Genomic DNA, 14,405 nt, shown 5'->3' with positions numbered 1-14,405 from the left:
ATTGGAAGTACTAAGTGTGATGAAATGTAGAGGCAGCGTGGCCTGATTGTCCAGCAGGCCTGCCTGAAGTGACTGTAAATTGTTATCATGACACACTCCACATTGCATCTCTTGAAGGCAGGCAGCTCATCCAACTGTCCTTCCTACTCTACCTCCTCCTCCTCGTCAGAAGAGTCGTCAAGTTCTATGGACCCCTCTGCTGTTCTAAGCCATGGAGAGCACATGATTCTGGAAACCCTTGCTGACACATGTTACAGCTCTCCTCCAGAAGGGTCCAGACAATGGAATGGCATCTCAAGTAGGCAGATGTCTGTCCAATTGAGTCCTGAATGGACCAGTGGCAGGAATTGTATTGTTCAGTGCAAAGGTTCCGTAATTTCAGAAGCCATGTCTCGAGGAAGTACCCAAGGATCCATTGCCAGAGACGTGACATCTGGGAGTGCCAAAACATAAGTGCTCCCTGGAAAGTGGGTACATACTGCAGGATGCATTTTTGGTGGTCACATACCAGTTTGATGTTTAGGTAGAAGCCATTCCTGTTTATGAAGGCACACGTTGGTCCAGGGGATCTTTGATGTCTACATGGGTGCAACTGGTTATCCCCTGGACCTGTGGAAAACCTCCAATGGCACTAAAACCAACACTCCTCTTTTGCTGCTCATCAGGGTCAATGTAGTAGTGCACAAAGTCTCCAGCTCACAAACAGGGCATCAGTCACCTCCTCGATGCCACACACGTCCTAGGTGGATCCATGGAAGGAGCCAAATTTGTAGAAATTCAACACTGTGGTGACTTTCAGTGCCGCTGGTACTAGGTTCCCATGCAGTCCCATTGCTACAGGATGATCTGCGACCATCTTCTCTAGCACTCTGACATCTGAGGGCAGTCCATGAGACTCCTGCCACAACCATCTTTGGACTTGCTCCTGCTGCCAATCCCGAAAATGTCTCTCTGCAACCCATCTATCCAGACTTCATTTATTGCTGCTGTTGCGCCAGCCTTGGTGCCTCCAGCACCTGGCCCACACTCCCTCTTTACTGCTCCAGGTCTAGAAAGACTGGGTGAATCGAGTTCCATGTGTTATCCACTACCCACTTTACTGGCTGCTGCTCTAGAAGTGAATATCCTCATTAGCTCCAAGCCTCGTCAAAGCGCGAGCTTTTTAGCTCTGCCTGAGCTCTCTCTCAGCTTGGCAGCTTTACCCCTCTGCATCTCTAAGCTGCACCTCCACTATGCCCATCTTAACTGCCCCACAGCTCCTCTGAGCTGCACCTCAGCTTTGAGTTCATTGACCTCCCTCCCCTTTTGAAAGTTTCAACTCCAATGGAAGGCAACTCCACAATGGCTGACCTTTCCCCAAGAATGAGGCCTCACCTAGATATGACAAGGTTTGACCCCTTATATCCTCTGCTGTATGTTGAATTCAAAAGGTAAGATTTAAGGCATGCAAAATGACAATTACCTCATCAAGCTCAATTGCCTTCCTGCACTTGCATGCGGGATCACTGTCTCCCCATCCACATAATTTGGCCCAGAGTTCCTGACACAGCCACCAAAATGGGACCCCCCTCTGTTCCAGTTACTGATCTATGGGCCTGCATTAAATTCCACTCCGTGTCTCATGTGTTTATTAGAGGTTGGCAAGTATAGATACAATGCTTGCTGTCTCCCACGATTTAAATCAAAATCTTTGCTCACATCAGGAAATCCCTTAATTACCATTCCTTACCCTACCCCTGCAACCTCCTCTATTCTAGCTCTATGTCCAAGGCTGCGGCCTACGTCCCTCTGTCTCCCAGTATACCGGAATAGAGCTTTCAGCCGTTTATACCTGGAGTTCCCTCCCTAAATGTCTCTGCTTTGCCACTTTTCCAGTTATTTAAAGCCTCCTCTACCATTTTATTCTCATTGCTTATCCCAGTGTGCAAGTTGCTTTTACATGATTTACAAAGCAATAACCAAGTTTTTTGCCAAATACAAAGAAAGTAAAGTTACATTAAGATTGTTCTTTGCAGAGACCAAAATACACTGGAAACAGCTACAGCATCTGCACCAAACATACAAACCATAAACACTCAGTTTACATACTCTACATTTATTACTGTGGAAATGTAAAGGCCTTTGGTTAACCTCCAGTTAAGTCCAGATCAAACTAACACACTGGCTCATTGTTGGTGTTGAGAAGGGTGCAAACAATGAACAAGGCATGAATGAAGCTTCAGTGCAACATTTTGAGGCAACACTAGATGATCACCCATGCCGTTGTACACAAGGAATCAAGACCAAGTGTATTAGGTAAACCCAAGAACAAAGCAATCTATTTAACATCCACAATTGTCTTAAGGCAAAGAACAAATGTAATTAAATTCCTAAATCAATAGATTTAACAAAGTAACAGAACTAGAGAGAAGTTTAAAATAAACTGGAGTTGTAATATTTCTGACTCAATTGATAAATTTTACTATTACAAACTTAATCTGATCCTTCGAGGATTCCTTTAAATTATTTAATACAGATATCTGTACTGTTATGCATTTATATTGATTCTTAGTAGCTGTATTAATATATTCATGTATTCACCGGAAGTGGCGTCATAGGTCGCTATCCAAGAAACTGCCAGAGTGAAGGAGCAGCCATGAGGCAAACACCACCTTGTAAATAAAATTCCATCATTTTTAACCCTCTATGTTTCCTCGCATCAATTGTCCACTAAGCACCATGTACCATAAAGTACTGCAGCTGTAAATATACTGCCATTCTTCAATTATGGGTAATCCATGCAGATCAACACATTCAAATTCATGCAATTTGATCTTTCAATTGAATTTTATTTTCAATCCAAGGAATGCCATGGACCATAATACTCAATTTCAGAAGTTTTGTTTTTAAACCCAAGTACAAAGTTATTTCTATTTAACATCTACAATTATCATAGATCTGCAAGTAAATTGAAAGCTATCACTAATACGCAGCAAATAATCAATTTCCACTGTGGAAAAAGTGGAGGAGGTCTGTGTTTTCATCAAATTCAGATTGTGTACTCGAGTACAGAAGTTACTGTATCATACATATGTCACATAATGGCATAAATTTCCTTAACTATAGGAAAATCTTTTCCTCAAGAACAGGTTCTTTGTTTCCTAAGACATCAAAGAATGTTGCTTCAAGTATATCTGCTCTGGATAAATGACTAAATGTAAAATTGTAAAACAGTGCAAATAACTAAGCCAAGATGATTATTTGCTCTAATTTTTTCTGAAACAATGGTTTTAGAAATATCCACTTTATGCTCACCCTCTTCAAATGCCTGTATTTACACATTATTCTCAGCATTTCATTGTACATTGCTGAAACTTGCTGAATATCAGCAGAACAATCCTGTCGCATGGCTTAGCTGCAATTATGTTAAGTACATCTTATTTCAGCGAATGCATGAAATTATCCAAGTTATATTCTGTGTCATATTGTTGCTGATCCCAAAGTTCTCCAAGGTTTTCCAAGATTGCTTTTACAGACGGCTTCTCGGTGGAACTAGATCCTTTATCTCCCTGGCCATCCTTTTAAAAAAAATAAAGGTATAATCAGAGGAGAAGGTCCTTTGTCAAATCATTTAGCAACTTGATCATTAGCAACAAGGAGCCCAATCCTTTATTCAAGTGGCAGTTGATCAGGATTTCTCCAATTAGAGCCCAAGATAGTTTAAACTTCAAGGAGCATTGTTGACTGTAGACTGTCCTCATTGAGGAGGCTTACACTCAAGTGTTCTGTTCTTTGGAGACCCTGTGCTACAAATTGAAATGTTCATGGGCTTTGCGTTCTATCATTATATTGAATGCTTTCTTCTGTGCCTTGGCATCACACTATTTAATTGAACAGCAATGAATCAGCATTGGAATCATAGAATGGTTACAGCAGAGAAGACCATCGAGTCCATGCTGACTCTCTAAGAGCAAATTAGCTAGCATCACTCCTCTGCCCACTGATTCAGATTTTTTTTTGACTACTTCAAAAATGAGAATACTTGCTGGAGGGAATTCAAGTCAAACTAATAACACACTGCCATTAATTCAGAACTATGTATATTTAGAAACACATTTTCTTTCCTCTTTACTTGCTTTCTCCTTCCAATTTCCTGACCAGCATGCGTCATAACATACAACCGTGTTGTGACGTGATTTTCAAGTCCCATCTAAAATAGACTCCGTCTCCAGTGGATCTACAGTAGCAGTGGACAGAAAGCATAGATCTCTGTACAACACTGCTCTCCCAAGACTCAAAAAAATAAAGGTGAAAATGCTAAGGGGGGTCACATTTATGTTGAAGACCTTCCCTTCAAAGCACGATAAAAATAAAGCTAAGTAAAGCTCAAGATTTCTCATGACAAACCATCATCTTTTACTCAAATGTGAATTATTACTGAAAGATTTCCATTCCTGCTAATTTAGGGACTAATGCAAATCATCCTGGTTCATTTAAAGTCTCTATGACTTTAATCCTTTTAGTCAGTCAACATTTAAGAAATGTGAGTACTTTATTTTGCTGAAGATGGTGATAAAACACAAAACAGTCTCAACTGTCATCATGTAGACACCCTGAATATACCTTAGGAAGGACTACGCTGGTATTACACAAGAATTGTAGAATCATCATCCAAGTTCTATTCCTTCTTTGCACCACATCATATAGAAATTGAAGGAAGATACTCTGTTTTGTTCAAAGTGTATCTTCTATTACATTTTGAAAGAATTGTCAGAAAATACATTGACTTGTTTTCTCGCATCTGTGGAGGCCTGGTTCTTCACTGCCTGTCATTCCAATGGTGTCACCAATGGGAGTTTTCTATGCACCAGATTAGGAACAATGATCAGATGCTTATGGACCCCCGTGGAAATATATGGCATTAAGCTATATGGTATTGGCAGGAAATTGAATGGTTCGGTACAATTTAAAGGTGCAATTGTCAAAGGAACTGCAGGTATCTTCCTTTTCTCTCACCCAAGGATTTTCCTCTACCTCAACCTTGTTTGTTCTATTTCCCACTCTCATCCCTTACCTTCCCTGCTAGAAACATAAGTGTTCCCATTGTCCTTACCTTAAACACCATATCAGCATCCACATTCAATGGATCATTCTCCACTACTTATGCCAATTCCTGCCTGAAACCACTACCAAACACATTCCCCCATTCAGCATTCCGAAGGGTCTATTTCTTTCACAACATCCTTATCCATTCCTCAATAGCCCCCAACAATCCCTCCCCTTCCCATGTTTGTGCATTCCCAATGTCCAGGGCCCCAAACACTCCTTCCAGGTAAAATAGCAACTCATCGCCACTAACTCCATCTTTTGTTTCTTTGCCATTACTCTCACTTTGCTTTGCAATATGATCCCTTTCATCATTTAATCTCTCCATCTTCTACCCAATCACCCTGCCTCTGTAATTGCTTAAAATCTGTTACATTTAAAACATAGAACATAGAACAGTACAGAACAGAACAGGCCCTTCGGCCCACGATGTTGTGCCGAGCTTCATCAGAAACCAAGATCAAGCTATCCCACTCCCTATCATCCTGGTGTGCTCCATGTGCCTATCCAATAACCGCTTAAATGTTCCTAAAGTGTCTGACTCCACCATCACTGCAGGCAGTCCATTCCACACCCCAACCACTCTCTGCGTAAAGAACCTACCTCTGATATCCTTCCTATATCTCCCACCATGAACCCTAGTTATGCCCCCTTGTAATAGCTCCATCCACCCGAGGAAATAGTCTTTGAACGTTCACTCTATCTATCCCCTTCATCATTTTATAAACCTCTATCAAGTCTCCCCTCAGCCTCCTCCGCTCCAGAGAGAACAGCCCTAGCTCCCTCAACCTTTCCTCATAAGACCTACCCTCCAAACCAGGCAGCATCCTGGTAAATCTCCTCTGCACTCTTTCCAGCGCTTCCACATCCTTCTTATAGTGAGGTGACCAGAACTGCACACAATATTCCAAATGTGGTCTCACCAAGGTCCTGTACAGTTGCAGCATAACCCCACGGCTCTTAAACTCCAACCCCCTGTTAATAAAAGCTAACACACTATAGGCCTTCTTCACAGCTCTATCCACTTGAGTGGCAACCTTTAGAGATCTATGGATATGGACCCCAAGATCTCTGTGTTCCTCCACGGTCTTCAGAACCCTACCTTTGACCCTGTAATCCACATTTAAATTAGTCCTACCAAAATGAATCACCTCACATTTATCAGGGTTAAACTCTATTTGCCATTTTTCAGCCCAGCTTTGCATCTACCTATGTCTCTTTGCAGCCTACAACAGCCCTCCACCTCATCCACTACTCCACCAATCTTGGTGTCATCAGCAAATTTACTGATCCACCCTTCAGCCCCCTCCTCTAAGTCATTAATAAAAATCACAAAGAGCAGAGAACCAAGCACTGATCCCTGTGGCACTCCGCTAGCAACTTGCCTCCAGTCTGAAAATTTTCCATCCACCACCACCCTCTGTCTTCGATCAGCTAGCCAGTACCCATCCAATCGGCCAACTTTCCCTCTATCCCACACCTCCTTACTTTCATCATAAGCCGACCATGAGGGACCTTATCAAACGCCTTACTAAAATCCATGTATATGACATCAACTGCCCTACCTTCATCAACACACTTAGTTACCTCCTCAAAAAATTCAATCAAATTTGTGAGGCACGACTTGCCCTTCACGAATCCGTGCTGACTATCCCGGATTAATCCGCATCTTTCTAAATGGTCGTAAATCCCATCCCTAAGGACCTTTTCCACCAATTTACCAACCACCGAAGTAAGACTAACCGGTCTATAATTACCAGGGTCATTTCTATTCCCTTTCTTAAACAGAGGAACAACATTCGCCACTCTCCAGTCCTCTGGCACCATTCCCGTGGACAGTGAGGACCCAAAGATCAAAGCCAAAGGCTCTGCAATCTCATCCCTTGCCTCCCAAAGAATCCTAGGATATATTTCATCAGGCCCAGGGGACTTATTGACCTTCAGTTTATTCAAAACTGCCAGTACATCCTCCCTCCAAACATCTATTTCCTCCAGCCTATTAGCCTGTAACACCTTCTCTTCCTCAAAAACATGGCCCCTCTCCTTGGTGAACACTGAAGAAAAGTATTCATTCATCACCTCGCCTATCTCTACTGACTCCATACAAAAGTTCCCACTACTGTCCTTGACCGACCCTAACCTCACCCTGGTCATTCTTTTATTCCTCACATAAAGAGTAAAAAGCCTTGGGGTTTTCCTTGATCCGACCCACCAAGGACTTCTCATGTCCCCTCCTAGCTCTCCTAAGCCCCTTTTTCAGCTCCTTCCTTGCTAACTTGTAACCCTCAATCAAGCCATCTGAACCTTGTTTCCTCATCCCTACATAAGCTTCCCTCTTCGTTTTCACAAGACATTCCACCTCTTTCGTGAACCATGGTTCCCTCACTCGGCCATTTCCTCTCTGCCTGACAGGGACATACCTATCAAGGACACCCAGGGACATACCTATCAAGGACACCCAATATTTGTTCCTCGAAAAAGTTCCACTTTTAGAAATCATAGAAACCCTACAGTGCAGAAGGAGACCATTCGGCCCATCGAGTCTGCACCGACCACAATCCCACCCAGGCCCTACCCCCACATATTTACCTGCTAATCCCTCTTAACCTACGCATCTCAGGACTCTAAGGGGCAATTTTTAACCTGGCCAATCAACCTAACCCGCACATCTTTGGACTGTGGGAGGAAACCGGAGCACCCGGAGGAAACCCACGCAGACACGAGGAGAATGTGCAAACTCCACACAGACAGTGACCCGAGCCAGGAATCGAACCCGGGACCCTGGAGCTGTGAAGCAGCAGTGCTAACCACTGTGCCTTTCCCTGACAGTTTCTGTTTCCATCTTATGCCCCCTAATTCTTGCCTAATCGCATCATAATTACCTCTCCCCCAATTGTAAACCTTGCCCTGCCGTACGGCCCTATCGCTCTCCATTGCAATAACAAAAGACACCGAATTGTGGTCACTATCTCCAAAGTGCTCTCCCACAACCAAATCTAACACTTGGCCCGGTTCATTTCCCAGTACCAAATCCAATGTGGCCTCACCTCTTGTCGGCCTATCCACATATTGTGTCAGGAAAGCCTCCTGTGCACACTGCACAAAAACTGCCCCATCCAAACTATTTGACCTACAAAGGTTCCAATCGATATTTGGAAAGCTAAAGTCCCCCATGACAACTACCCTGTGACCCCCACACCTATCCATAATCTGCTTAGCAATTTCTTCCTCCACATCTCTATTACTATTTGGGGGCCTATAGTAAACTCCTAACAACGTGACTGCTCCTTTCCTATTTCTAACTTCAGCCCATATTACCTCAGTGTGCAGATCCCCCTCGAAGTGCCTTTCCGCAGCCGTTAAACTATCCTTGATTAACAATGCTACTCCTCCACCTCTTTTACCAGCTTCCCTACACTTAGTGAAACATCTATACCCCGGAACGTCCAACAACCATTCCTGTCCTTGTTCTACCCACGTCTCCGTAATGGCCACAACATCGTAGTCCCAAGTACCAATCCACGCCCCAAGTTCATCTACCTTGTTCCGGATGCTCCTTGCATTGAAGTAGACACACTTCAACCCACCTTCCTGTCTACCGGTACCCACCCTTGACCTTGATACCTTCCCCAATACCTCAACACTGACTTCTGGACTACAACTCCTTTTCCCACTCCCCTGTCAAATTAGTTTAAACCCCCCTGAAGAGCCGTATCAAATTTCCCTCCCAGGATACTGGTGCCCCTCTGGTTCAGGTGCACCCCGTCCTGTTTGTACAGGTCCCACCTTCCCCAGAATGTGTTCCAATTATCCACGTATCTGAAACCCTCCCTCCTACACCATCCCTGCAACCACATGTTTAACTGCACTCTCTCCCTGTTCCTCAACTCGCTATCACGTGGCACCGGTATCGTACCAGAGATGACCACATGTTTTGTCTTGGCTCTCAGCTTCCAGCCCAGCTCCCGAAATTCCTGTTTTAAATCCCCGTCCCTTCTCTCACCTATGTCGTTGGTACCAATTTAAACCTGATACAAAAGTCTAAGGACACGTACCAACCGACTCAAGAACAATTTATTCCTGCTGCAGGCTTTTGAATGGACCTACCTTGCATTAAATTGATCTTTCTCTACACCCTAGCTGCAACCGTAAACACTACATTCTGCACTCCTTTTTTCTCTATGAACGGGTATGCTTTGTCTGTACTGTGTACAGGAAACAATACTTTTCATTGTATACCAATACATGTGACAATAATAAATCAAATCTCTAACTTTTCCCCAAGTTCTGAAAAATGGTCATTAACATGAAACATTAACTCTTATTTCTTTCTTTCACAGATACTGCCCGACTTGTTCAGTACTTCCATTATTTTCTGTTAGTTTTTTGTTTCAGATTTCCAGCACCCACAGTATTTTGCTTTGGATTCAATATTTTTCTACTTCACCTTGTCAAGAGTGAATAAATCCAGGAGCTGGTCTGTCCCCATGCTCTGGAAACTTGCATTCTCTTGGCTAATGACAGTATTTGCAATACTCATTTTAAATTTCTGTAATCCCATGATCTTCTCTTCCAACGTTCCTCTTGTTATTAATCTATAAACATTAACAACTCGTTTCTGTAAGATAAAGAAAAAAAATGTTTAAAAGTTCAAAGTAGTGACTTTTCACCCAGGTTCCTTGGAATGAGAGCCTGCACTAAATTGTCAAATTCCATGCTTCTATTTCTACTTATTTTATACCGTCCTCTCCCCCACCCATCTGAGCCATTCAAAACTTGTGTCACGTAAATGTCTAATTTCTCTTATTTATTTGATATTGTCTCATGTCTATCGTTTCAGTTATTAAAAACCAATCCCTATTTTCCACTTGAGCACTTTACAGTTCATTATAATTTTCTTGTGTGCGCACAATTGTCTAGACCATCTTTCCTCCCCCCGCTTCCCTTTATTCTATTCCTTTTAAATGCTTTCATCTGCAATACCCTCGAGTGCAGATGGGGTCTGAAATGTTAACTCGGTTATCCTCTTCACAGATGTCGAATTACTATAGTGCTTTGAGCATTTTCTTTGTTTATGGACTGTTTTTTGTCAATTTTACTTGTATTCAGTGGTAAGTTGGTCGAGATTGGCCAAAGTCAGCACATTCAAGCAAACAGCACAGTTACGACCAAAAAAAAAAATCCACTTCCTCAGCCATAATCAACCAAGTGTATAACATTATTCATGGACCAGAGTTAGGTGACACTTATAGCTTTGTAACAAAAATATTGTAGACATCTGAAAACTAAATATAATAATGTTGTGTCCCCAATTTGAAATATTAGTTCTGGTATTTCCTCGAGACTTGTGCTTGAAATTGTAAAGAAAAGTTTTGTGTGGGGAACCTTGGTAATAGTTGATTTGGTAGGAAAAGCACTCTCCAATGTCACTAATGACTTCAGTTCCATTGATCTAGGCTGCATTTTTTAAATATTCGTTCACGGAATGTGGCTAGTCCAGCATATATTGCCAATCCTCAACTGCCCTCTTGAATTTGGAGGTAAGCTGCTGCAGTCCATGTGGTGCAGGCACACCCACAGTGCTGTTAGGGAGTTCCAGGATGCTGACTCAGCATAGTAAAGGAATGACATTTCACAAATATAAAATTAGGATCAGGAAGGGTATTTAGTGGTAATTATGAAGAAAATGTGCTGTTAAAAACCCATCTACACCACACTCAATGAGGCAAAACCCTAGTTACAGAGTGAGATTAATAATGTAGAAGTGAGAGTTCTTGTCAGTTCATGATTGAAATGGACTACAGTGTACCCCAGGAAGAACATATACTCTCAGCAATTTCTGTGCTCCTTCAAACTCCTGAAGTGGCTGTCAATTTCAGTGAAGCATTGACAGCAAATACTGACAGTTTTGTCATCATGCCCACAGCAAACTCTGGGCCTTTAAGATTCTGTCATGAGAAGTGGGTGTTGTTGGCAAGACCAGCATGTTGCCCTTTCAATTCCAGATTTATTTTTTTAAATTGAATAAGCTGCCATGGTGAGATTTGAATCTTTGACTCCTGAGGACTAGCCTAGCCTCTGGAATACTAGTCCACTGACATTACCACTATACTATCTTCCCCCATTGAAAGTGCACTTTAGGTAAAAGAAAGTAACCTGCAATGTCTTAAACAATTACAGTGTCAAAAAATCTGATAGCCTTCAATTTTTACAATACAACTTAATGGCTTTAAAACATTTCAAAGTGCACATTACCTGTCCAATACGATGAGCCCGATCCATTGCTTGCAGATCACGCATTGGGTTCCAATCGTGTTCTACAAACACCACAGTATCTGCTCCAGTGAGATTAAGACCTAGGCCACCCACATGGGTGGTTAACAGCAAGACATCTATGGAAGGATCATTATTAAACCTAACAAAATACAAATATATTAGTCAATTAATATTTATAATTCAACAAAGTGTATTTCATGCTACATTCACAAGCTACCTCAGATAATTCTATTAGATTGCTACATGCTAAAAGTGAACTGGACTACAAGTTACTATTGGTTTCTCGACATTATTCCTCAGTCACCAGCCCCACTTCTCCTGAAGTTGATGTTTGCTACAGGCTGTACCAGACTTTTGGTATGACAAGTAGCCATTCTTTTTGCTCGAGGCTGGACTGTATCATGTCTTTCAACCAGAGTAGTTCAGTTCCTCCTCACTCACTCTCCCTACATGAGCCACATGATAGGAGTGGGAATCCTTGTTGATCTTTCTCTTCCCTTGTCTACAATGCTGAAACAAGTCATCATAGCCAGATCAACTAAGTACACTTGAATCATCTGGTCCAAGTGGCCTATTGCAGAACATACTGTACTTAACCATTAAGCCATAGCAGACCATACAAAATAGAAGTAGACCATTCAGTCCCTTGAAATTGCTCCGCCACTAAGATCATAGTTGATCTGTTTGTGTTCCTAATTTCACATTCCCATCTACCCCCGATAACCTTTAACTCTCTTGCCTATCATTAACAGTTTTAAAAATATTCAATGACCGCCTCGAGGCAGAGACTTCCAAAATTAGACAATGCTGAGAAAACAATCTCCTCATCTGTGTTCTAAAAGGGCAACCCATAATTTTAAAACAGTGCCCCAGTTGACGTATCTTTATCAACCAGGCCTGGTCAGCGACACTGGAGGGCGATTTTGGGGCAGTTCCAAATCACTCTAAATTACATGAGAATATATTTTTTCCAGAAATCATTTGCTCGCCCATTCTGTTCATTCAAACTGGATGAGCCAATCATTTTAGTATGGGTCATTTTCCTTGGCCAGTGACATTCCATCTTCTGGTAACATGAGAATACATAGGTCGGGAAAGTCCGGCATTTCCACCCACTGTCTCCTGACAACCTATTATGCAAATCTGGAAAGTTCAGAAGTTTCCTTTCTCTTATGATGCGTACTAGACAATTTTTATCTGCTGTAATGCAAGACCTATTCATTCGCTTGTCTGAGAACTCTAGGACTGTCTGGAGTCCATACTGATAAAGACTGTGCTCTCTGGCTGTATTGTTTTTAAAGAATGTGGCTCGTCTTACTCAGCTTTATCCCATTATGCCTCGGGGCAGTCTGTAGTTGGCCATGGTGTACATTTTAAATACAGAATATATAAAAACACATGTTTAAATTTTCTAAGTTACTATGTGTGTCTCTGTGCAAACAGTACCTTTGTAAAATATTCTCCAGGCACTGGAGACTTCTCTATACTATATTCACTCTGATTGTTAGTCGTTGTTGGTCCCAAATTCCCTCCTACACTCTAGTTCTGGACTCACCCACAAGAGAAAACATCCTTTCCACATCCACCTCATCATGACTCTTCAGCATTTTATATACTTAAATCAAATGACCTCTCAATCTTCTAAACTCCAGTGGAAACAAGTCCCACCTATCCTCATAAGACAACCTCCTCATTCCAGGTATTAATCTGGTAAACCTCTGAACTGCTTCCAATGCATTTCTATCCTTTGTAAAATAAGACTGCTCAAAGATTTCAAGATGTGGTCTCACCAATTCCCTGTATAACTGAAGCATGACATCCCTACTTTTATGTTCAATTCTTCTCGCAATAACGGAAAGTATTCCATACGTCTTCTTACTTACTTGTACCTGCATTCTAACTTTTTGCCACTCGTACACTAGAACATCTAGATCTCTCTGCACTTCTGAATTCTGCAGCCATTCTCTATTTAATTGATACTGTTTTTTATTCCCCTGCCAAAACGAACAACTTCACATTCTCCTACGTTATACTCCATCTGAGAGATTGTTGCCCACTCACTCAACATATCTATATCCACCTGCAACCTCATGTCCTCTTCACAACATATTTTCTATCTACCTTTGTGTCACCTGCAAATTTAGCTACCATGCCTTGCTCCCCTCATCCAAATCATTGATAGAAATTGTAAAATGTTGAGACCCCAGTACAGGCCCACGTCAAACTCCACTCATTACATTCTGCCAATCAGAAAAAGACCCATTAATTTTCTTCCAGCCAGCCAATCTTCTATCCATGCTAATGTGTTACCCCCTACACCATGAGCTTTTATCTTCCCCAATAATGTTTGACATGGCAACTTATCAAATGTTAAGTATCATTGCAAATACAGTTCTTAGATAGCTTACTTACCTTGCCACAATGGAATGTCTCTGGCCTGCAGGCACACTGCCATCCAATCTTAAGTAAGTAATACTGGACATCTGAGGTTTAAGCAAATCATGTTCTACAATGTCCAACATGCTCTTGAGCTGACAGAAAATAAGAACTCGGTGTTGAGCTACAACAGACTCTGTGCCATTTTCTGAGGCTCCACTACTGCCAAGTCCACAGTCAAGCAGCAACTAGAAAAATAATTAGAGAATATAATTTTTCTTTTACCCAGACAAAGGATGTCATTTCAAAAGAACCTGCATTCAAGCTGAAAATTAAAATAAAAAAAGAGTGCCATGTAATATGTTGAAGACTTAAGAGCTCTAGCGTCTACAGCCTTCAGTCTTTGAAACTCGTGTGCTATTATAAAACAAACTGCTTTGGGTCAGTTCGTTTTATAATTAAAAATTACAGGAAAAACAAACCATTTGACCCTACAAGCCCTGTGACACTATGTTCCACGTGATATGTAGATACTTCGGCAATGCATTCTGCAATGAGTACCAGCTGAATGAAATCTTTATGCACCATCACTAACATTGTTTATTCCCACTTCTGTAACACTGTCCAGCTTCATCCCTAACTCAACTCATCTGCTGCAGAAATATCCA

The 14,405-nt window shown here is 41.8% G+C and overlaps 1 protein-coding gene across 2 annotated transcripts in view; it reads right to left on the bottom strand.

The window, feature by feature from the left end:
- Nucleotides 1-1,881: 1,881 nt before the first annotated feature.
- btaf1 (BTAF1 RNA polymerase II, B-TFIID transcription factor-associated) overlaps nucleotides 1,882-14,405 on the bottom strand; it is a 103,978-nt gene continuing 91,454 nt past the window's right edge. For both annotated transcript variants that reach the window (XM_078223500.1, XM_078223499.1), the window contains exons 35-38: nucleotides 13,774-13,985; nucleotides 11,341-11,500; nucleotides 9,533-9,703; nucleotides 1,882-3,557 (exon numbers count right to left, since the gene is read on the bottom strand). In XM_078223500.1, coding sequence (XP_078079626.1) covers nucleotides 3,417-3,557; nucleotides 9,533-9,703; nucleotides 11,341-11,500; nucleotides 13,774-13,985 — 684 coding nt within the window. In that variant the 3' untranslated portion in view covers nucleotides 1,882-3,416. The remainder of the gene's footprint in view (nucleotides 3,558-9,532; nucleotides 9,704-11,340; nucleotides 11,501-13,773; nucleotides 13,986-14,405) is intronic.

The sequence above is a fragment of the Mustelus asterias genome, chromosome 11 (assembly GCF_964213995.1).
Source record: "Mustelus asterias chromosome 11, sMusAst1.hap1.1, whole genome shotgun sequence".
In the NCBI taxonomy this organism is placed as follows: Eukaryota; Metazoa; Chordata; class Chondrichthyes; order Carcharhiniformes; family Triakidae; genus Mustelus; species Mustelus asterias.
This window is presented reverse-complemented; position numbering and strand designations above follow the sequence as displayed.